Source organism: Linepithema humile, chromosome 3 (genome assembly GCF_040581485.1).
Source record: "Linepithema humile isolate Giens D197 chromosome 3, Lhum_UNIL_v1.0, whole genome shotgun sequence".
NCBI classification, from domain to species: domain Eukaryota; kingdom Metazoa; phylum Arthropoda; class Insecta; order Hymenoptera; family Formicidae; genus Linepithema; species Linepithema humile.
The window spans coordinates 24,885,116-24,911,149 of record NC_090130.1 but is presented as its reverse complement, the minus strand read 5'-3'; the positions used below and the strand labels follow the sequence as shown (position 1 = coordinate 24,911,149).

Here is a 26,034-nt window from a genome sequence, read left to right as displayed (position 1 = left end):
AGCCTCCCCCTCCCCCGCTACCTTTCTTCCATCAGCCGCGTCTCTTTTTCCATCTGTCTCGAGGGAAATGCCGTTCTTCCAGTCAGTCCGACGTCGCTCCCGCCAATTTCTACCGCGCTCGAAAACCGTAGAATCGCGCGAAAGTGAATTCCCGCTCGGCAGAACCCTGTCTAAGTGTGTTAAGGCGAATTTGCACGGTTCACTTTGAACGAATTCCGGACAAATGGCCGAGTAAGGGAAAAATGAATATATATGTGAAGTGTATGCAAACAATGTCTTCGCAAAAATGATTATGGAGCGACGAAAGGTGCGGGTTTTTATCTGTTTTAGACAAATCAAATTAAAACATGTAAACAATTTTACTTTAAATGCTTCGCGTTAAAAATTGCAGCGTTTTAAAATAAAATAATTTTCAATTTTACCGAAAAGAATATATACATAAAATATAAAGTATTTTTTGTCAAATTTTACTTTATCACGATAATATTTTTAGCAGCGGATAATAACGTTTCCCACGATAAACCTAGCTGCTCCTTGTCAGATGATATATTATAGCATACTGAAAAGCTCGTTAATTGCGGAAAATCCCGTTGGGAATCTTCTGTTTGATCAGAGAAAGCCTATCTGTGAAGTTTGCGCGTATACGGCCTCTGGAGAAGTTTAACCGAAGCTTGTTTCGAGACCACATTGAAGACATAACGTTGCCTATTAGCCGCCATTATTCCGCCGCTCGCATTAGCGGAAGAAACGACGACGTATTATCCGCTCGAATGCAATTTCCCCCTGCGGGAAAATGTACACGCGAGCGCGTAATTCGTGATCGTACGTCAAGCATGATTCGAGCTGTCGGTTGTCTATTGTTCGTCGCTTAAGGAAATAAGATTAACGCCGAAGATCAATGATCGCAGCAGAATGTCTGCGATTAAAGTTTCGCAAGGCTTTGCCGCTGAACAATCAATCACGTAATTCACGTAATTTCTTTCGAAGCAAACTTTCGCGCCATAAAGTATTTAATATTAATTCAAATCAGTCTCTATATAATTGTAGAATGTGCAGAAATATTTATCCTTGCTTGCTGGACAGGAAAGAAATGTACAGAGAAAATGTCTCAGAAACACATCTGGTTTCCGTCAAAAGCAAATTGAAGTTCGATATGGAGTATCGAAGATCTTTCTTTGAAAGCGAATTCGCGCTTTTCGCACGCACGATTGTCGTTAAAGAGTCCCTTGTCACTTGCATTTCTTCTCGCACTTTATCTCGATATCAAGCGCTGTGTGTGCTGGCTCGGCTCGTCCAGCGTCGAGAGCGCTGTGTCGACATTGGAGTAGCAAAACTGTCAGCGACACCGGGGAAAAACACTGCCGTCTTGTCGGTTCAGAAATACACATACTGCAAGCCCGGTGAGAGGGTTGGATAAGAGGGAGAGGAAGTGACAAAGTATCCCCGGTATCACGCTACGTTTCCTTCCACGTTACGCGGTCCGCCGTTCGTTCTTTTCGGCGCACTTCTTGCCCTCGTCTCGTCGGAGGGAATACAGAGGAGACCCCTCTCCGCTCTCGCAACTTTCGTTTTTCCTCCGGTCGTCTCCTCATCGCGGCTCATTACCGCGCGTAGGATGCCTCTTCCCGAATGGCGAAAACGACGCAGCTGCCGAACACGCGGAGGGGACTGTCGAGGGTGATGCGAGCTCGGCCGTCGCAAGAACGACAAGCGGTAATTCATTTTACAGCCTTCGTCGCGTCAACCGCGATTATTGGCCCGCCGGATGATTTATAATCATGTGAGAAGCGAAGCGATCCCGTTTCAAGAATAAACTGCCTAATGTTCGAACCTTCCCGGAAAGTAAATGTGAATAAAAACGACGACGAGAGAAAAATATACTTTTTTAATTAAAAATTAAATTATATTAATCATTAGCGTTAATAAGCATAAGCATTAAGCTGCAGTGTGACGTAAAACAAAGAAGGATTTTTGCCTTTGTTGCAAAGCTATTGGAATTTATAATATTTAATTACGAAAATAGTTCCTTTTATCGATGGCTTAATTTCAAGGCTTTTAAAGTTCCAATTTAATTACCGATATTTTATGTCGAAAATTAAGGAACAGGAACGGGAATAAGGATCAAGCGAGAAGTCATTTGTACTTCAGAGAATTCGATGAAACGGGTAGCCAATTTCGTGGCGCCCTGTGTCATCTCATTCCCAAGTCGCGATAAAATGTATCGGCGATTAATTCGTGCCTTAAGAATAGCGGGTACTTATCGCGGCCTAATTTCGTGCGTTAATTGGACGCATGGTGCGGAGACACTGAATTACGGGCGAAGTTCCACAGAGTTAGAAATGAAAGCGCCGTTAAAGCGAGCCATTAAACGGACGAGGCCGTTACACCAATTAGCCGTAATACGAGTTAAGTAGCCGAATAGCCGGAATTTATCCCGGGGCGACGAAAACCGCCGGCCTGCGGCTTCCTGCGGGCTGATAATCTTAACAAGGCAGGCGAGCGCGGGTGCGCGCCGCCCGTGCACGACGTGTTACACACACGACGACCACGGCGACGCTCGCGTGTGCGATACGACACGGCTCGATAATTTGTCGAATTCACGGATAATTCGTTCTCGCCGCGGCTCGAAGGAATTCGAAGATTCTCAAGATGTTATCGCGCTTGGAATTCCCCGCCGGAATTCTACCACCGTACGCTGACCAAAGGCGACATTGGATCATTAATTTGTAGCGTGTGAAGATAATGTGTGGCGCGTAATAATGAGATAAATGCGGGTGAATCGGACAAAGCGTATCGTTTTGAAATATTTTATAATGTTTTTAAAAATCGATAAAATTTATCCGCATTTACTTTAATTTATTCAATAAATATCGAAGAGCTTATTCCGAATCGAGAGGAACATAACGCAAATCTTTAAAATCTATATAAATTGATGTATGTATTTTTCCATAAATATTAAAATTGACTAGAACTTAACTGATATATTCTGTCTAATTGTATCGCTGGAAAATTAATTAAATCTCAATTAATTTTGGAAAAAAAATCTGTACAAAGAAACAATTGAATAAAATGAGTTAGGCATAATTTTTTTCTTTTTATCAATGTTGTTTTTAAATTTTGCTCTACTGAAATGAAATTGTATACGTATTTGAAGCAGGAAAAGAATCTCTGAACCGAAAATTGGGGCTATTCCTATGATGATGGTGGTAAGAGCAAACCATTGGTACCCGTTCGAACGACGGCGATTCCGCGTTACAGATAATGCGGCGCCACTGCGCAAGTTATTTACCGTGTTTAAAGTGAGCAGCCGTCCCATTATGCGACGTATGCGCGCGCGGACGCTCGCGCACACATAGTCGCATCGTGGAGATTGCGAGTCGCGCGGATAACAGCCACGTCCCGGTGAACAATAAGGCGTAAAAAGGTGCGTAAGCGGTCCCGGGGATCATCGCCATACGAAGGCAGAGCGAAGGTAAAGAGTCAAGCGAGGCGAGAAGGATAGAGAACTGAAAGAGAAAGAGAGAGAGAGAGCGCGAGAGAAAGAAAGGGAGGGACAGAGGGAGAGAGAGAGAGAACTCGGAGCGAACGGCTGAGCTATCGTTGCATCTCCTCATTACCATAACTAGTTCCTCCCTTCGTCCCCGACGTACCCTTCTGGACCTCCTCCTCCGCTTCTTCCTCCCCACCCCTCCACCGACCCACGCTTCCTTCCCTCTTTCTTGATCTCAGCCGCCATGCATCATTCCTGATACACATTTACGCACACGGTCCTCCGAGCTGCCTCGGCGGTGAAAGAAGGACGGACGGCGGGAGAGTGAGAGAGATAGAGCGAGAAAGAGGTCCGAGGGACCAAAGTTCTTCGGAAGGCCAACCGCGGCAGCAACGGCTGAAGGTCCGGAGATATGGACGTTCGCCTTATAAGATGAGACAGAACTCGAGCGAGAGGTGGGACGGGGAGGGAAAGACGGAACGGTGCAGAATCTTCAGCCAAGTAGAGAGATGCTTCATGCGCGTCGCGCTTTCGCTGCGATTCGTTATTGCGATGCCATTGCGCGATTTGCGTCAAAACGTAGATAACACGTCACGATAAGCACGATGAATGAAATACTGTAATTTATTAGACGTCACCGGAATACGAATGTCGAAAATTGTTAAAAAAAATTCGGCAAAAATTATTGCAGACTTTTAACAGCTGGAATCGTGAAATTAACGTTCGCGGGATTTAAGAATAATAATATCGCGAATATATAAATTTATGTGTGCGTATTGCGCGTTGTGCATGTAAACCCCCACGGCTGTCAGCTCGCGGAGCTCTTAATCTTTATTTAAATCCAGATGAAGACGTGTATATTTATAGAGTACACAGTCCAAGCTTGCAGTGTACGTGTTATTGTATTTATTTGCTCGTCGCGATAAATCGCCAAATTCGTAAACCGTGATATACGCGTTTCCGGCGAAAACCGCAGTGAATATATAGGTTTACTGAGGCGAGTCTTATCTTTATGAATGAAGATTCATCGTCCTCGCCATGCCGTTCCTGCTGTTTCTTTTCTCGGGCTTCAGTTTCGTCTCATAAATGTTTGCTCCAAACTATGCGACGAACAAAGACAAACGCCGCACTATGACCCTCTGTACCATAACTTACAATTGTATTACTATATATTATATATGAGAGACTATCGTCATTATATTATTATATATGAGAGAATATAAAGATTTAAAAAAAAAAAAGATAATAATAAATGTAAATTTTCCTAGACTCTTTTGGCGTAAAAAAAATAAATTTAAAAAAAGTAAAAAAAAAAAAATTTGGAATATTTTGTTGCATCAAAGTATATATAAAAACATAAAACTGTTTCTACAAATGTAGCACGTTGGCAGCTTTAGAGACAATAAATTCATCCTATTATTGCTCGTTATAATGGAATTGGTTCGTGGGGCGAATATTTTGACAGGCGAAAAACAAGCCGAGAAAACTGACCGGGTGAAAAGTAGATTCGCGCGAGATTGCTGACCGGCATTGGTCGGCTGCAACCGCAACAACGGCAGCTACAGCTGTACTCCGAGATATGGACGTTCGCCTTATAAGATGAGACAGTGCCCGGAGGATGGGAAGAGAAGTAAGGGAAAGGTTGGGACGATGAGAACCGTGATGCAGACAGCGCGCACATTCCGTCTAACTTGCACACCTACCGCGGATCTCATTCTCTGAGAAACAATACGTCGCATCAAGAACTTTAGCCTCTTCTTAAAAATTAGTTTTATCAAACTGCACTAAACTCTCATTTCCGCTACTTGTTTTGTTAGGCTTCTCTTGATTTTATCTTATTTTGTTTTATTAAAGAAACTTTACTGACATCGAAACGCTTTCTCTCTCGTTCAAATTAGACTTCTTAATTCTTCTTTATTTTATTAGTTTTAATATTCCTATCATATTTGATATTATATTGCTGCATCTATATATGCTCTTAATACTTTTCTCAATATTATTAATTTTGCTATTTACAATAACACCACTTGCTTTTTGTATTTAATTATAATATTTTATCTTGAAATTTTAGTTAGGTCAGAATCCAATGCATTTATGGATCGCAATAGAAAATAAACTATCCATCAACTTAAGTGGATGTTGTTTATTTCTGGCTATTGTGTAAATTTGATGATGCACTTTATCCTCGAATCTCTCGGAAGAATTGCACCGGATTTCGACTTGAGCTGTATATCTTCGCGTTCCAAAAGTGTCTAAGATTGCGAAAGTTAATTCTAAGAATCATCTGGCGCATGCACATGGATATGTTCTCAATGATTACAGGGACCAGACTCGGATAATGACTAGATAGAGAAGAGGGTAGAAATACGATACGATCATTATGTTTTTAACCCATAAAATTGCATGTTCGCTTTCACGGATTGCATCTATTATGTTTATGTTAAAAAGTTCCACGCTTATTTTAGTGATACAAACCTGTATTATAAAGACCACGAAACATTTCGAATCAAATATCTTTTTGGAGGAAACCCAACCCATCACACTTCGATATCTCAATCGATATCATAATCGACATTCTTGTATTCTACTTTGTGAGGATTCTATTTTGTTTCGACTTTTTCAGAAGAATGTGAAAATAGTTTACATCATCGCAATAAAAAAAAAGAGAAAAAAAAAACACGTATTGTTCAAACATATCCGGAGCTGTAAAGGATATAACTTCATCCGTGATATTCTCGTATATTCCCGCGATTCAATCAGATACCACGCTGCTACGCGTGTCAGATCGGCGCGCGGCGTGAGCCTCGCAGAATGAGGAATCTCATCGTCAACCGGATCGCCGGGGGCGTAAAAACGTGTCACGCACGCTTCACGCATGAGGGCAGGCAAGAAGGAGGTAGCCGGTTTCTGAAATCTCGCCGCGGCGATCTCGTTTCGTTCGCCAAGCGTTAACCTCGACGTTACGTAGCCGCGGCTGTATACCCGAAAAAAAAAAAAAAAAAATAGAAGAGCGGGGGCGGGGAGCAGAAAAAAGAGGACAAAAAGAAAGAAGAATACACCGCGAGAGAAATATAATGAGCCGTACGTGACTTTAATAAGGGAACAAGGCGACTCGACCGGTTCCCCTAGTTCCGGCGCAATCGCTACCGAGAAATATTATTTAATCTCGTCGCGGATTTAACGAGCATCGCTCATTAAAGGATTAATTAATGGAATTCGCCGCGCGCGAACGAAAGCTCCCGGCCGGAAGTTTGTTCGGGACGAAAATAATGGGATCGTTGAAACTTCAAACGCAACGGCGTAATCCGCACGTACGCCGTGTTCCCATACGCGAACTTCGGCGCGCGCGCGTATCCCGGCAAAGCATCTACACGGCTCGTAAAGTTGCTCGCGCGAAGACTGTGATATTACGTATATTACGCCTTGCGTAGTATCCATTACGCTCTAATTCCCTTCAATCACCACACATCGCGGATTACCAGATCAGGCTTGACGGCCTGCGGAAATTAGACTTAAATTCAAACTTTCCCACTTTTAAATTCCCTCGAATGCCAACTGCGCAGAAAGTGGCGAACGATCGCGGTTCAATTAGCGTTTATTTTCAAAAGTTCGCTGCCGGAGCGATAAATTCGGAGCGTAGAAATTTCCTCGAAATTACAATTATCATCGACAACCGATCGATTTGCCGATATCTTGGCAGTTCCCGTGCGCGGACCGATCGCAGCCGTTAGTTGCCGTAACATGATTGAATCCGCCGGAATCTGCTTCGGAAGCGCATCGAGGACTTTGAGGAGCAACCAACCATTTTTGCCCGGTCTCGAGCGGAGGCTCTCTCGGGAATTTCGATACAATGCGAAAGTCGCGGAGGATGTGGGACGGCTCGAAGCCGGAGAACAGAGGCGGCGGCGGTAGCCAGGGAGGGCGGGCACAGCGGCGCGCGGCAGAGGGACGGCAGGAAAGGGTTGCACGAGAAGCCATAGAGAAGAGGTAAAACTACACGGCTGCATTGCGCGGCTGAGTCAGCCGAAGTCGACTTTGCACTAGCGCTTGTTACAGCCGGAGATACGGGGGACGAGCAAGGATAAGAGGGACAAAAAGGGAGAAAGAGGGTAGAGGCGGGGGCGAGATGGAAGAGCGAGCGAGTCCCCGCAATCCTTCTCTATCCGCCGACTAAAACTCTAAGTCTCTATCTATCTGCTTCCTCTCGCTGCAACGACATCTTCCACCCCTTCCCCTTTCTCTTTCCTGCAACTCGCCCCCGTTGGTGGTGTAAGCCAGTTTCGCCCCGAGGATTCGCGTCCTAAGCCGGGGCTCGTTAAGAGCTGGCAGATTTGATCCTTTGTATCGTCCCTGCAACCCTGCAACCCCGCTCCAGGGCCATCCGGTGTCCTGTGCTCTCCCGTGCACTATCGTTCGGTCTTGCGGATAACGGGAAATAACGGAAACAATTATTAAGGATTTCCCGCGCCGAAGTCGTTATCCGAGCGCGAAGAAATCATCGCGAGAGAAGAGAGGAAAGAGAGAGAGAGAGAGAGAGAAAGGGACGAAACAAATATATATACGTCCTCTTACCGCGCTGGATTAAGTTCCAGGACGGTTATAGATCGCGTGAGCGCAGAAGAGGATGATGACGCTGCAAAAAGGCGGATTAATCGCGAACGGTGAACGCTTCGCGTTTCTTGCGCGAACTGCTTGCCGCCATGTAACAGCACGGCGCTACGATGGCCGCGATTAATTTCTTTTTGTCGCGAGCGGGGGCATCGTGCCCTCCGAAGTGTCTGGAGGATCCTCGTCCGACACGGACGGTTCCATAAGCGCCCGGCGAGATTTTCCTCAAGGGCTCGGTAAAACTTCCTCCTTCTGTTCTTTCCGCAGCAAACCGCAGGCGCAATTAATTTCCCATCTGTCGTGCTTTGACAAAACCTCTGACACTAATAAGTGTTATTGCCTAATAGGTTTGTGCTCAAACGAAAAAACAAAATTGATGTTAAGCTGCGATATATAATTCTAGTGACAATTAATAATTATATAACAATGATAATTATAATTGAAAATATAATTATAAATAATCAACGCGCGCGTGCATTTATCATTTTTCTCCCGATTCTCCGTTTTAATTATCATTCGCATTAATAAATATTGTAAATTACATTTTCAGTCGCATTAATGCAATTATTAAATAGCTATACAAATTTATCTTGACTGTCATTTTTCGTCGTGAGTGCAGCGCAGTGTGATATCAATGAATAGCAGACTGCGACCTCGTCTTCGTTAGCGCGAAACCACGCCGATTCCACCGAATTTCGCGGTGGTAACGAGTCTATCAATAACGATCCCAATAACTCGCCGCGATAATAGCGGGTGAGGGGCGATCAGGCTGACGGCACGGCACGATAAACGTCAGTCTCGGGACCACTTGAGCGATGTCGACACTCGCGTGGCTTCCCACACGCTAGCGTGAAAGCGATGGACAGCCGCCGACGGTATTTAAAGTGCCTCACATCGACAAGTGTAGCGCCGGACCGGCTGCGCCGCCGGGGGTTTCCTTCGATTATCGACGAGGAAACTTCACACGGCCGCCGTTTCCGCTTTCTCACGGCGCAGCCCGCTCAATCGCGGAGTTCGTGCGTTTTCACTTATGCGTTTCAACGTTCGCCGCGACAGACACGCGAAGTGCCGTATCATAACATGAATTAAGTACCGAAGTATCTTTAGAAATGCTGTTTATCGAGAAAAATCGGCATACCGTAAAACAAGCCTTCCCACCGAGTGAAACTATGTTGATAAGAGATAAAGAGAAATAAAATAAAAATATTACAGTGCAAGAACCATTCATCTAAGAAAATCTATGTCTTAAATGTGATTAATATTTCGCAAAATCAAATGTCACGGGCCTAGAATTACTTTCTCGAGGTGCGTCGTGTTTTTTTTTTTTTTTTTTTTGTAGACAGTGTATACAGATCTATGTCAAAATTATGAAAAAGGAATTTAAAAAGCAACAAATTAATGCGATATTTTTAAGTACGCAGGTTTTGAAAGTATCACGAGTCGTGAAATTCAGATACGATGGAAAGTAAAATATTGCAGAACGATGGAATGCGGCAGCGTTGGCGTATCTAATATTGCGATAGTACAGCAAATCAAAACGCGAAACCATAAAATGACGCCGACGGTGGAATACGAATACGAGGCAAATTATTGCTGACGCACATGATCAGCAAAAAGCGCTCGCGGTATAGTTACCGCGGAGCTCACGTTACGCCGCGGCGTAGAAAGGCATACATTAAAGACCGGTTGTGGGCTCTTCTAGTCAATTTATATGGCGGTTAAGCTCATCACGAGCGAACCAATTACAATGTAGTATTCGCATTCGGAACACGCTATGATCGCTCTGTCGGTGGTTAAGCGCGCCAGGAGATGAGTTCGGAACTGCATATTGAGCATGCGTAACGCTTTTTCCTTGGTAACTCGCTGGATCAGATTAATTAAAACCGATCGGTTCTCGCATAAACGGCGAATAATTGCATCTAATTGTGCGTGGCCGGTGTACAGCAAATATGATTCAAAAAGAATTAACTCTCCTCAAATTCCTCGCCGTCTCTTTTTAAATCTTCATAGAAGTCGCTTCTCCGGACAATTAAATTTTTATGAAATCTTAAAGCGTACATAAATTGTGCATGACTTCTCTACATATTTCGATTACATTCAAATATATCTCAATTTTATGAACGAACAGAATTGTAAAATATCTGATTTCACAAATAGTTAACTCAATTTTCTTCCTTTACATGATGTAGACAAATTAAATTTTATTTTTTAATGGTTCTGCATAAAAGTAAATCAGTGTCATTTTCATGCTGAAAAACATAAATATTGCAACAAGGTTCCTAAATAAATGTCACTCAAATTGCCACTATTCCTGAAAATTGCAGACTAATCTCGAAATAAACGGTAAAAATTTGCTCGTATTTGCAGAGAGATTTACAAATTTGAACGATAGCATTAAATATGAAAACGCAGTCGTCTTCATTTATCGCGCCGTCATTCATCATTAAAAGAACACTCGGCGCGAATAGAACCTGAAAGACAAAGCCGGTGTATCGGTAATTGGCTTAGCCGCAACACGATCGATGAGTCGTACCGTCGTCGTACGGAGCAGCCAATAGAAGTTGAACCCAATTTGGCGGACCTCGGTAACTTTCCCTCGCACACCGCAGCAGCCGCGTTTCGCCAAATCCTCGTTTCGCTCGCGGAAACTTATTCCGCTACGTCTAATTCCAACTAATTGCGAATTAATGGCGACCGCCGCCGTTGTGTCCCCGACGGTAAAATATTGCCAGACCGATATGCCTTCGCTCCTCGCTTTCACCGTTTAGCTAACCATCTGTCAATCCTCGCGAATCATCTAGGCAATCTACCTCCACCTCTCCTCCCCCGGGGCGACTTGTAAGATATTAGCATAAATCCGATCCTATTCTCATTCGCGAGATAAAAATGGAAAAATCATCCTCGCACGTCTGGTACGCGAAACAATCGAGTTGCGATCATTTCGAAGCGGAACAAATAGAACCGTGATGATAACCGGATATTCTAACATTCAGATGTATCGAATACATTTCACTCGCTTCGAAACTTCGCGAAACAATCTGCGTAACATGCAATTTCGCAATAGCGTGTATTTCGTCCTTTCGCCGTCATTGTTTGTCCGTTCACCCGAAATATCGATATCGAGCCGACGTCTCGCTCGAAATTGTTATAAAGCGACAATCAATTACGGCTGCGTATCTCCGACGCGACGCGCGCGACCGTCAGATCGCTTCGTTTTGGCATAATCGCTAGTAGCCGGCGTCATTTATCGATAGATCGTATTTCACGGCTCAATAACCGCGCTCCCGAGCCACGCCGCGAATTTGCATGCGTATCGGATCGCTTGTCACGGACATATCAGCTCGCGATAACGGAGCGGCATATTTGAAGGGGGTCCGCGATTTTCGCGCGACGCCTCCCGCGATATTAATCTCCCTAACGAATCGATTCTTCCACCCTCACTTCCTCCCTCTTCGATAATTGTTATTTTATGCGCATCGCATGTTTGACTCGTCGGGCGAATTCTGCAAAATAATTGCGATAATTGAGCCAAATTATGTATGCTGGAATTATATTTGGCGGTGTATTGGGTTACAGTCGGCCGATAACGCGCGAGTATACTCACTGCATTTTTAATTCGCGTTTCGTCCATCACACGTGTACGCACACACACACATACACGCACACGGCATCCCAATAATTCTGTATTAATGTCCCGGAATGAAGTCCTCGCGCGCATAAATGTTTCAACTATTTTGCAGCGGGAAAATTATGTCATTTCAAAGTGACAATAATCAACGGATTCGTCAACGCTGCGGAATTGGAACGATGTACACGCTACATGTAATAAATATATTATTACTATTTAATAATTATTGCCATTTGTCATCGATATGTCATTATTTAATAATAATCCTTAATAACGGCTATTAATTCTCATTTAGGAAATATGAAATCGATTCCGGCATTAATCCTCTCTCTGAGGATAGATTTTGTTTTGTTTCTTGTAAGCCACGGTTATTTCAATTTATATTCTTTACAGGCCGGTAAACATAGAATGCTTCTCGCTTTACTTTGCTCTTAGCGCACATGTAATCCATTAGCCGCGAAGACACTAAAGAACGCATGGTTCTTCTTAGACGAAAAAAAAAAAACAAAGCAGAGTTAAAGACGCCTGATACGAGTAAGTGTTGGTACAAAACTACCATCTGCTATTCTCGGAGGAAGTCGCAAAGAAACGCTTCCGGCGCATTTGCATTGCCGTTTCTCGCAACAGCCACAAGAGAGAGAGAGAGAGAAAGAGGGAGAAAAGAGTCGTGCGCAGCTCGATCGAGATTATCCGCTTTCGATCTACGTAATAACACATTCGACACTTGAAGTTTATCGGCGCTCATCGCCGGCAGAACGAGGTCGAGATCGAATAAAGCAAGAACAAAATAAACCGCCATTGATGAAAACAAAAAACTTCAAAAAACGTTGAACGTTAAAAAGTAAGAATAATCGATTAATTAGTTTCAAAAAATTTAAAAATCTAAACAATATTATTTATATTCGGTCGGTAGAAAATCGATATTTTTAAGAAAGAAAATACGTATGCGAGTCTTTGCTAAAAGGAATTATCATACATCAACCGCGTTCAAGGTAAGAGATGAAAAGTTTGTCTAGACTAGCTTTTTAAAAATTAGCGAGTTGTTTTCGGCAAAAGAAGACGAACGTAATCATTGCGTTTTGCAATCGGTTATCTAAATTCAACGTAACACCTCGGCTGATAATCAAGAGCGAATACAAGGACCTCGTTAAAAAGTCATCGGGCGCATAGAGCCTTTTTCTCGGGGGCAGTCAAGAGATAACAATTCCAGTGGTCCCAACAGAGCGCTCGTTCACGCCCCGCGCATGGGAATTTTGACAGTATCGCGCTGCCGATCGGGACCGGACCCACCAGGAAAGTAGCTCTCTCTAGCCGTTCGACGGACCGATGCGTTACAAACGCCGATCTATATTCACGAAACGAGACGCGATCTATCACCTGCACGGCCCATTCTACGGGGCTCCCCTTCTTTCTCGGCCCGCCTATTGTTTGCTCGTGTTGTTTCTCGCGCGATTGCTCCCCGACGTCGATCCAGCCGGGTGGTATACACGATCTTTGGAAACTTTTCCTCGATCCATTTGCGTCGCGAGCATTCGCGCAGCATGGACGGTCGGCGACCCTCGTTGATTGGTGAAGGGTTGAATGACACAAAAATCAATTTGTTTTTGAGAAAATTGAGAAAATATAAATAGTTGATTTCTTTAAGTTCAAGAAAATCGATTGGGGGGGGATTGGTAAGAAAGTAATACCATTTCTCAAATTTTATGCAAATGATCCAAAATTCTTGAATGATGGATTTATTCACTCATTCTTTCTGCCATTTCTTGGAATGTTCGCTATGGATTTTCTGTCACTATTTGCTTTAAAATCACGGTCTGCCAGAACGAGATTTATCATTTAAATTGCCAGAACAGAACTTCTTAAACCAAAGTTGGCGCATTTGTTTTGTTACTTCCTAACATCACAAATATTTTGCGAACAAGTTATTGCATTTATCTCTTTTAAACTTGTAAAGCATAATCGATCGAAAGCACACTTTATCAAATGTTACAATTTCTTTCTCAAAGAGTTAGTACTATATTTTCCAGATAGTGAGTCATACATTAGCAATAATCATAGTATAAATTCGTGAAAAGGAATAACGCCTAATCTCTTTGCAACTAAAATTACTTTCCCATCAACTTTCTCAATAATCTATTCTCTCAAAAAAGTGTATTTTCTCAAATTCTTGAAAAAGTCACATTATCATTACGCTCAACCCTTCACAATTGTCCGGCAGCTTACATCACTTACACTCTACAGTGGCTATAAAGTCGCTATAGATATCGCAGTACATACCGCAAACGGAGTAATAGCAGATATTATTCGCGATTAGATGTAATCGTTACGTGGCAATCATCCGCCATTAAGAATCAAAATAAAGCGCGACGTTACCTGATAATGCGTGTAATATTGACTCGCACGACTGTACAATGAAGTAGATACGACCGAACGATTTGAAATAATCTATATGAGTTATCTTATGGAAATGCACGGTCGCGTCCCGCTTTTTAAACAGTCTTAATGGCGGCGGGATGGGCGTGCCTCGTATACGCAACCACTACATGCCCATTGTAGCGTTGCGAAATATATATTGCCTCGTATTTCGTGACGCGATCCAGTCAGCGTAATAAGAATCGGCGTCGGGAAACTGTATCGATAAAATGAAGTAACAATAACGCTCACGTTGTCAAGATGATTTCAACTGCATGTAAGCGACATGTTAAGCAACTTGGCAACGCTCAACGTCGGCAAACGAAGATAGAGAGAGTGAGGGAAACTTCAGGACAGCGGGATGTTGTTGCAGGATTCCTTCCGGGCATGCGAGGCGCAAGGCGATCCCAAGAGTTCATTCCGAGTGCCATAACACACCCGGCGCCCGGGTTTCGACCCGGTAAGTACCGGCGCGAACGCGAGGATGGAATCAACTTGGCCGAGACGGCTCATCGTCGACGAGAACGGGGGATCCTCAGCCGCCGTAATTTCGCGCATTCGCTCTGCCACGGATTTCCATCGCGACTCCACTTGCGCTCGGGCGAGAAGGGCGACGGTCCGGTGGGGAAGGGGGGCAGGAGGAGGGCAGAAGGGTTCAAACAGTGCCGCGACAGCACTAGCGCGCGCGCGCGTACACATATATGCACATCGTATACGCATATACACGCGACTGCATTTACGCTGAATCCTATTTGCCACGGCTAAAATCGTATCGGCGTGGTGGGGGGGAGGGGGGGGAAGGGGGGAATCCCGCGGCATGAGTGCCTTGGGAATAGCCTCCGCGCGCGCAGTCATTCCACCCCGCTGCGTTGCCCTCCACCACACCTCCCGATCCCGGCATCCGCCATCTCCTCCCCGTGGCTCTCCGCAACGGTGCATCGCCGCCGTCGCCGCCGTATGCAGATGCATCGTTAGCATTTTTACGCAAGGACGTCGCGCCGGCGGGCTTTTATCATTTCCTCGTTTTTCCCGTGCCGCGCGCGCACCTCCCTTCCCTCCCCCTCCCCCCCTTCCTTCATCGTTGCCGGTAAAAGGCGATTTAACCCATTCGCACCCCGGCAACTATCCGCGATGAGTGGATAATAACGCTTGTGTAAAACTGCCTGCCTAAAGGTCGGCAGTTTCGTTGCTGTCGATCGGAGTCGCTGGCAAACTTTGCTAAATCCGCTGTTTCCGCTCATTGTATAGTCACAAAGGGGAAAGAGTTGCAAACTGACTAGAACTTATTATCGCAGTCGTGATCGAAAGCGGCACAGCGCTGAATAAAGTTTATCATTGGAACTATAAACTAAAAAGAAGTAAAAAGAAGAGAAGTTTTTATTCTATTTTTAATTCAAAAGGAAACATCTCTTTGATCAAAAATGTTTCTTATAGCTGCGATCTACAAAGGACAATCAACTGTCTATCATTGTTACAATTATAATTCAGTAAGAAACGATTAACTAGCTCACAGTGCTATAGCTGTGATCTACAAAGCGATAACTATAGTCGTTGACCAAGCACGTAACTCGCGTTCGATGTCGAAGAAGACACGTGTCCAACTCTGCAGTCAACCATTTGTGAATTATTGCGCTGTACAAGACTATACATCTTCACGCTTGTATTCTCAACTAAATGTTAGGTTTCTCCGTTACTTTAACAAGATACTACGCTATTCAGTTTGTTATAAAGTGAACGCAAAGTTCGATAACTTGGCATCATGAAAGATAGAGAGAGAGAGAGAGAGAGACGCGAAAGAATGCGTTAAATATGTCGCTCATAGTTTATCGACGGCGTTATTAAAAATGCGAAGCGACGGAAGCTGCGAGGTGCGACAAAATGCAAATCGACGACAAAAGACAGCTGCTGGCAGGCGTGAGGGAAAAGGGGGGAGAGGGGGGGGGGGGGAAACCGCGCGAGATATTTTAATAAAGCCGTCCGCGAATATACTACGCGCCACGCGCCATTCGACAAGCCGCAAAACAATACGCGAGAAACGTAACGAATTAAACATCTCGGTGATTGGACGCAATTATTTGGCCTCGTTGAAAATGCAATCTGCCGGTGCATTACGAAGGGATTATTCAAGCGCGCGCGCGCTTACAAGCGCAGAGCAGCAGCAAATGCGCAATTCGCGCTTTATTTCGTGCTCGCTCGCGAACGGTTAATCCCGCGAGTCTTCTATGATTTAGCGATACCTCCCTGTTGCGTTGACTTTATTAATTCATCCAGTTATTTGCCGTATTCTCCTCCTCCTCTTCTCTCTCTCTCTCTCTCTCTCTCTCTCTCTTTATACTCCTCTTGCATCCGTTATCTCTGTTACGCGTGCGAATTTCACGAGTAGCGCACTGCGACTAGCGGTATTACCGGCTGTATCATTTATTCAGCAAACAGTCAGCGTTGCACGCGTGTCTGGCCGCGGTGAGATTTACCATGCAAAACAATTGAGTTGAATAACACTGTACTCCGCGTTCGAAGGAAGATTCTCGGTTCTGGACATTCCGGTTCAGGACATTCTGGTTCATCTTGCATTCGCGTCGTTCGTTTTAAGTGTTTCGCTACACCGCTTCTTCAATAGATGTTTTATAGAAAAATCTCTATGCGTCTCACGGAGGGGGGGATATATATATTTAGCGATGCAACGCGATGCAGCTAACCGCAGGTATTTCTTCGCAAATGGCCATTAGGACGCGCGCGCGTTTCACACGGCTATAATGCATACGCATGGTATACGCAATCAGGACGATTTTGCTCATTACATGCCAGTCGTCCGCGTGGACAAACGCTCTCGTGCGATCTCGGTGCGGCATGCATATCGGATTGCGCAGCCGGGACGCTTCTACGGCGCGTCCATCGCCCACGCGAGTGGCGAATTAAAGTCGCGTATCAACCGGAGGGGCGGCTGCGGGGCGAGCAAGAAATCGAGCGGAGTAGCAGTCGTCCGGCTGGTGCGGATGCCCGCGGCTGGTCTGGTTCTAAGATTACGATCATAACGAAAAAGCTTCTCGCTCCCATTGGATGCTAGTCTCTCACTCTCTCTCTCTCTCTCACTCTCTCTTCCACCCTCCGTCCGACTCGCCTGCTTCTCTTCTTTTCCTCCTTTATCGACTCCTCTCTTTCACGACGTATGAGAACGTCCGGCGACGCGGCTGCATCGCATAGAGCATTGCGCGGCGCGGCATGCATTATGGAACAAGCGAGCAACGATTCTGCCGGAAAAATTGCGGACACGCGAGACGGACGCGATCTGCAGCCCGACTACCTTCTCTCCACCTACCCAGCTACGTGGAGCAGTGTTTCCCAATTTATTATACAGCAGCCGAATCCTTTGAAACGCGTTCGGATGTCATGAAGCTCGTAATTGCGTAACTTTCAGAGAAGAAGCTGGAATTATTTTCTCTTCTCTAATATCGTTTTCTCCACAACTACTGCATGTTTCATCGACTAACCTAACAAAATCGTGTTATATATCTAAACTGTTTTAGAAGAACGATATTGAGACGCAAAATTCTAAATTTTAACAATTAATTACTTGCTATCATAAGTTTACACATTCGCAATATCATTCAAATTTTACATCTTACATTTTCCGTGTAATATTAATAATAACACATATATCTAATTTTTTAGCGTGCTTATTTGTTTTCTTCGTTATAAAATTATGCAGTTTAGTTTTTGTAAAAAAGATACGAAGACATTTGTATAAAATTTAAAAAGCCGCAGCGAAAAATAAATAAAATTACGAAATTGCAAAATCAAAGATCATCTTCTCCGCTTTTATTTCATCTGGAATTCAAGGGACTCATTTGGGAAACACTGACGTAGAAATATCTACGCGTTACCGACCTAACCGCCCTCGGTCGACCCCCGCGATACTCGTCGTGGAAGATTGCTTTCCTATATCGCGTCCTCCCGCCGGTTACGACTGCTTTCCATTTTGTAAGAAGCGTCGGGAGGTCTCTATAATGTAGCCGAGATGCGCTCGACGCCGGCCAATCACGATCGCATGAACATAAGCAGGCCGTTTGCCGCATAAACGAGACTACGTCTCGGAATGAGAGTGCAGATGGAAAATTGCGCTTTTTCTTAACAAGATGTTAGACGCCATCAAAATTATAAAATATCAATGAATTTTTTATTTTACGTTTGATTATCATATTAATCATGTATTCAAGTGGACAAATATTTTTTCATAATTTCAGAAACTTTATTACAATATTCTTCAATATCAGAAAAATTTGTCCGGCGTGTCGCATCATAATTCCGTGTTGAGAGATTTAATAACGCGATGGCATTACACGCTCGCGCCGAAATAAAAACGGACAGAGAGCCCGGCATTCGACCGCGCGGCGTTCCTTTGACGTCCCAACGAAAAGCCGAGCGCAAGGTAAGCGCTGATAAATCTATGCGGGATAACTGGAGAATAATGGCGAAACGAAATGAATGTTTCGCGGCGCGGCTGGTAAAAATACGGTAAAAAGCTTGTGCGACACGACAAGCGGCGCCCTTTCTTTCTCGTTGATTCAGTTCGCTCGCCTCACGAAAGAGATACGACGAGGGAGAAAAAAAGAAAAAGGAAAAACAGAAAAAGATGAGGAAGAAGCAACGCACCTATACTCCAGACCACGTTGTAAAGAACCGGGCCAGAAACTGTCAACGGTCGCGTAACGCTGATGAAAGGGTGGATAGCGTGTAATCCCCTTCGCGTCCGGTCCCCGAAGAGAAGAGGGATCCCGCGCGCGTCCCCAGACATCGCGCGCGACTAACGACGTTTTAAATTTAAAACCGCTCGAAAATAACCTGTGCTCTCGGCTCGGCAACGAAATTCCCGTGGCTGTTCACGTGGAAATCGCGCGAACTAGATTATGCGCCCGCGGTACGCTCCTTTCCCTTTGCCCAAGCCGGCGGTCCCTTTGAATGACGTCTTGTTATTCAAAGAGCCACCCCCGCCGGCACCCGGCGCCGCACATGCACATGATATTAACTCCGAACTATTATACGGCGGCGTCGGATCTGACCGCAGTGCGGACAGTTCATGATATATCCGGGGGAAGTTTGCGGACCTCGGTTTTGCTATCGCGAAATTAAATAGCGGAACGCTGAAGTTGGAGTCGCGCGGTCGTTAGTGTGAAAGATAGTAGTTTTCCTGTTGAGCCCGGCAACCGCGCTATCATGGAGATTACATGTGTACACTGTTTGGCAAAAAAAAAAATCGACGCACTTCCAAAAAAAAAATCTCACCTACTGAAATTTTGCATGTAGTAAATATGTATATGAGAAGATGAACAAATGATGATATAATAATATCACGATACAAGAGAATTATTTATTTGAGAGAATCTTAAATATTGCAGACTAATGTTTCGCAAATCCCAATTTTACGGCCGTAGAATTATTTTACCAAGAAGCATCGACTTTTTTTCGTCAATACAGCACACTCATGCCGAACGGAATAATGTCGTGAAACAATTAAGAAATGATAACTATCGATTTTCTCATCGGAAACTCATTAGACTGTCGCGTTTATAAAAAGACCGCTACTTCTTTACGCGACTCTGAATCGGTTAAAGATTAAACGTACTTGATTAGAAGTTAAATATACGTCAAATAATATATTCACGGTTTTTTTTTTTTTGAAGATACAGAAAAAGAGAGATCGTATGGACGTTAATTAGCTGATGAGAACGGTGAGCACATTTTATTCCAGATAAAGACGAGCGAGTATCAGGATAATGAGCAAGTTGCGGGAACCACGATTTTCGCGGAAAAATTAAGGCAATCACCTCCGCAGGCGAGTCCTCTCGATGTACCGAGTGTCGTGCAAAATGAGGAGAACGTATAATGACAGGCTGCCGGCTTTAGTGGGCATGATTGATAACTATCCGATGCGCCCGATCGAAACGGGAGAGCCATTACTTATCTCCCGAATGACTACCATTAAGCGCGTTCCATCGCCGATGTTGGCGTGCCGGGGCGGACTTTACAATATTCAAAGAGAGAACTCCACTCGATCAGTAGCACGGAAATAATTATTCTCGATTACTCTCGCCCCCCGGCACTCTGCGTACACAAGCGGTACGTTAGCGCGGTTAATTTAAATATCAGTGAGCTTTAATGCGAACGCGGTAACTATTTCCATTTGCAGCCCTTTGTACGCGGTGTACTCGAAATGATAGGAATCACTAGCAGAGCGAAAAAAACCGACATTTTCTTATTGAAGCGATAAATAGCGATAAATAGCGATAAATAGCGATAAAGAATCAAATTCAGCGACTATTTGTTAAGAAATTATTTAACGATAAAAGTTGTAATCTTTTGATTAATTAACTTTCGGAGATATAAATATGTAATGAAATCGAACTGATTTAATTTAACTCGCAGCTTTATCGATGCATTCGACGTTGAAACTGCAAAAGCCGCGGAAAGCAGGAATTTTTTATCAAAGATTAATATGTCCGATTACTATCATTTCAGACGCGCATTTCAGTCTTAAAGTCATAAATGTTATAATTGCTCATAATCACGATGCGCGCGTAGACTTCTATATTTTAACGCGGTGAGACCAGAGGGAGAGCCGAAGGGAGTTCGCTGACGCGACCGCAAGAAACCAGATATTACTTGATGCTCCGTAAAAAGACGCTTACCTGAAGGTGGACTTGGCCGTTGTTATCGACCCATCCGATGACCATGTCGGCCCCGCCGCGGCCGTCGTCCTTCGTGAAACCGAGCCCGACATAACCGAGGGTCTTCACTTGGATCTCGAATGTAACGTCCCGCTCGCCGGGCGTCCAGAGCACCAAGAAATTATTGTCCAGGACAGCGCTGTGTTTCCACTCGACGGAAACGACGCCGCTGATGAGGAGAAAGAGTAGCGAGCCGACCGCAGTCTTCATCTTTCCGCGCGGTACTGCTCAAAACATCTGAAACAGGAGCGAAGGATACCTGAGGCGACTGTCTTATTTGCAAAGGTAATTTATGCTACTTAGAAATGTAATCCGCTTAATGGATAAAAGAGGGAGGAATAATGTTTGTTCACATAATGTGTCTCATAGTTGCCGGATAAGATACTTGGAACTTCTGCAAACGCGTATTCATACGAGATTATAAAAACAATGCCAGTTATGTCGGTTCTCAATTATTTGAATTAGTTATTAATTTATCGTTGATTGAAAAACTCTTGTTGTATTTTTATATAAAATAAAAATTTGCAGTTTGCGCGATAAATATTTAGCAAGCAACGTGCAAAAACACGCGATATAATACAGCGTGCAGCAAAATGTAATTTTGCAACACTAGACATTCTTCGAAAATAGTGCGATAATGTAAATGTAATAAAGCACTAAATGGAGGGAAAACAATGTCCGCGCTACAGCGCAGTTGGTTGCATTTTCAAAGGCAACAAAACCGTTGAACTTTCAGATGCGAGCGAGTAATATCGAACACACGGCCGATATTTTCCTTCGATATTGCGACGATCGCGTGTGCGTTTCGCGTCACCATCGTTGCCCATTATCTGCGGAACGAGTGGTTGCCGAGCTATCCGCTGTGTTTAAAGCGCAAACGTTCGCCGATGTGCGACGTCACTGTGTTTGTGCACGCGCATCCTGTACGCCGCTCCTCCTCTCGCAACTCGCACGATGGTCATACGCATCGTGTTTTATCGTCCTTAAGGACCACCGGGCAGCGCAACGGCTGTGCGCTTTGCATTTGCCTTCCATTTGAAATTATTTCGACTGCTTTACGGTCGACTTCATTTTTTCCCATGCTCCAGATGCTCCCTTTACCTATATCGCTTCGGGTAAATCGATTATTGAAACGAATCCCGCGAAAACATTAGCGCGACTTCAAATATTTTATTTTGTACAAAATAAATTCGATTGAGGCAATACGTCGTTTATAAAAAAAATTGCGCCTCTCTAATAAAATAATTCTAGATCTGTGAAATTGAGCTCTACAAAATATCGGTAACATTTAAAATAGATTTTCTTAAATAAATGATTCTCTCTTGTGATACTGTCATCAGTACGGTTTCACTGAATGAAAAGATTTGCTTCGAGAGAGGTGCGTGGATTTTTTTAATAAACTCTATTTCAAACAATAAGTCGGTCTATTGTGGAAAACGAGCAGCGCACATCTCTCCGATAATGAAAAATTTTCGTGACTATTAAATGAAATAAAAAAAGACATCAGCCGACGTTTGACTCGTTTTAACCGTCAACAAAGTAATGTTTATATTCATAGCGCGGAAACACACCTGACACATAAGCCGACCGCCGCCTCTCTTTTTCCAAGCAGAAATACTCATAAATAACGATCAACGTCACGGTTAATTTATCCTCACGCCGACGCGAGGTAGCCGTTCTGCTCGCTGTGCATTTTCAAGAATCAGACGGGACGGGCGTAATGGACCGCCATTCAACGAAGACATTATCGCCGATTCCCCGGCGAGATCGGTATTGACCTCTTTATCAGCGATAGCGCTTTGTTTCCCCGGGCATAACGACGTTACGACGGACGCGAGGTGCTAGGTGGAGTAACGGCTCCGAGGGGAAACGCGGGAAAATTAAGTTTCCGGCGGAATGAATCCGCGAACAAAGAGAGAAATCCCCGTTTCATCGCGCGCGCGCGCACACGCGCGTGTCTCGGCAAAAAGGATGGGCCGGATTGAGGTCGGACGGGATAGCCGCGCTACCGTTTATTTTGCATTTTCAGCAATCAGGCACGTCCCACGGGAGAGGGAAAAAAAAGTCAATTTGTACTTGCGGAGTAAGCGCTTCGCGTCGAGCACGATGGCGCCGAGTCGAGAGCGCCGATTGCCGCCGCGAAGGCGCGACGCAAACTGCGAGCGCGCCATTTCTCGAGATCGCAGGTGTAGCTGAAATACGCAAGCCGGGAATCTTTTTGCGGTGAAATTTATTCGATTGAAAATATCGGAAACGCTGTTTGTACGTTTCGATTAACCGGCAAAATTGAGAAATACCGGCGCGCTGCTCGCACGGATGGTGGCGTACAGTTTCTCGCCGACAACCATTGTCGCCAATAAACTCCCGGGATTATTGGAGGATATTTTAACGATGAATTCTATGACGAACTTGGAATCGAAATTGGCGGAAAACTTGGAGAAAATTTAATGGCACTTTCTACTAAGCTGAATGCGGAATTCAACTTTGCGAATAATCTAACTTAATGATACGACTATAATTATTATGACGAATCATGAAAATTATCACCTTGCTTTCAGATGTAAATGAACGCGGAGGAACCATCGCAGTTCCGTAATAAACTTATAGGCGACTGAAGCGTTGGTGTAAAAAATTTTTCTGCCCCTGCACGCGATGCTGCGAACGCTTTGTCAATGTTTGTTACGCAACTTGTAACTCATTCTGTATAGTGCTTTTTCAACGCTTTTTGTGTCGCAGCCACGAAGAGCAATGCTCGGCCACCGCGCTTCATCGAGATCATCGATCAATCGGTGTGCGGTGGCGAAAATGCAGAATGCCGATTGCGTTGCATCTGCGTGTCGAAACACGCGTGTGGCCCGGAGGGAGGAGTAAGAGGGAGGGGGGGGGCTCAACGCCCGACCGGGAATCGACCGCGGATCTGCAAACGATCGTTTCAATTAACGGCGACAATGGCGCGGCGCATCGGTCGATGCGCCGCAAATAGTAAGTCAATCCGGCGTGTACACGCGCGGAAATCATCGACGAGTTCGGCGCCAAACACCAGCCGTGCTGGCTTTAATCCCTGCGCGATCGCGTAGTACGAAAGTCCGAGTTTCATGTTTGCTATTTGGCGGATAATATTTGCGATGTAATTGTTCAATGAGATTAACAAGATGCATTTTGCGCGACGAATATACGATCAAATAATATGGTTGTCCGATAACAATAAGCGTTTTCTTTTTTTAGTAAATTTGATAATAGCGTAGCGGTACAATTACGTGATAAATTAGTGAAATGTGTCTAATTGTAAAATGAGTAGATTTAAAACAATAATCTGTCATTGATAATGATAATTTTTTTCTAATATTCAAATGTAATAAATTTGCGCGTAATTTATGTGTCTATAAATTGGAATTTTAATTCGTATAAAATAGAAGCAACGACGAACTTAAAAAAGCAATAAAAAAAAAAACAATAATAAAATGATGCTTATCGTCTTTATGGCTCTCAGAGAAAATGCGAAAAGTAACATTCAAATTAGGAAACATCGTGTTGCTGGATCGAGGTCAAGGTACACACGGCATTACCAATAACGTGCATCGCAATCGGCTTGATTTACGGTACTAGTGCGGTAACCGCGAAATTAAAACCGATCGATTCAATCACGGGATATGCAATGCGCGGTATACGCGTATCAGGAGCGCGACGTTACGCGGAAATAATTGAACGGGCCGAACTTGCATACAAAGGAGAAGCGTCGACTAATCCAGCCGATTAACAAAACCGATGTATCGGCAATTGGATGCGCGGCACAGCTTACGCGAATTCCAAATAACCAACATGAATTAAACATTCGAGTCGCTGTTATAATGCGCTAATTTTAAAGGCGAATCACAGGATATAAACGGATAATGTAGTTCAGGAATTAGTTGATTATTTTTAGGAGCGAAAATCTCTCGATGTAAACAACTTGGTGATATCGATTTCTTTGTTTCTACAGTATATTATCTCTAACTGAGAAAAAGAATTCGTAAGAAAGAAAAAAGTAATTTCAATTTTTCATTAAAAATTTATTATAAAAAATCATGGTCTTTCTTATATTAATATTAAATATCAATTTCGGATAACTCATTTTTGGATGTACTACGATTAAATATAAATTTATTATGCTCATAATATTCTGCTCATTATGCCGTGTAATAATATTAATAGTTTCTTTATGAAGTATTAAACACGTGTAATATAATTAAAATATTTTAATTATTTATTATCGGAACAGACTAACTGAAAAATATAACAATTTATTTTCATTAAAGTAACTTTAAAATTGGAGAAAAATTTACTTTCCGTTTAAACTTTTACGGGACGCTATTGTCCCACGAACCACCGGTTAAAAAAACACTACTGTAAAATGGCTCGCGTTTATTTCGCCCGCGGAGTACTGTAAATCTACGGCGTGAGCGCATTACCGTTGCGCAACTTCTCTCTTCTGGTTTAATCCTCTTTGGCTTATCCAATGACTATCCGCCACCGCCGTCGAACAACCGTCGATCCGAAAACAATCGATGCAATTAACAGTAGCGGCGCGTGCAACGCGCGAAACGTCCCGCCGAGGTGATGCATCGGTGATGCATCGCAGCAGCTGCCGGAACCGCTCGAGCGCACCGGAGGAGCGTCAACTCAAATTGAGAGGACACAGCGGAGATGCACCCGAAAGGGGTGGCGGACAATATTCTGGGCGAAGGGAACGGACGGAGGGGAGGGCGACGCGACGCAGCTCGAAGAGGGTGGAGCTGCACGCGGATACGGTTTGATTTGCGGCGTGTCGTTCAGTCGATTGCTCTCCAATTGCGCACTAGCACGGCGACATCAACCTGGCACAGTTTCACTTATACGGGGTGCTTCGTTAAGACTCGTATCAAACTCGGAAATTTTTATAACTTTAATGTTAAATATAAATCACATCAACCGAGAGATTGTGTTAATGTAGAATTCGCTTCGAATTTAGTAAGGAAAAAAGATTTATTATCCGCTGTGCGTCGTCTATTTTTATTGTTGTGATTTTTAATGTTGAATGTCTTTTACAACGTTAATTAATATCTAAACGGTTTTTATAGTACAATATATTGTTATAATTGAGCAGTATTCTATTACATGTAAAAAAATAACGCAAACTTTTTTAGAAAAATAAAAAA

At 43.9% G+C, this 26,034-nt stretch overlaps 1 protein-coding gene across 3 annotated transcripts in view; it reads right to left on the bottom strand.

Annotated features, from left to right (window-relative positions):
- olf413 (DBH like monooxygenase olf413) overlaps positions 1–26,034 on the bottom strand; it is a 257,674-nt gene that overhangs the window by 73,611 nt on the left and 158,029 nt on the right. For all 3 annotated transcript variants that reach the window (XM_012361427.2, XM_067350986.1, XM_012361426.2), the window contains one exon: positions 20,822–21,097. In XM_012361427.2, the coding sequence (XP_012216850.1) occupies positions 20,822–21,070 (249 nt within the window). In that variant the 5' untranslated portion in view covers positions 21,071–21,097. The remainder of the gene's footprint in view (positions 1–20,821; positions 21,098–26,034) is intronic.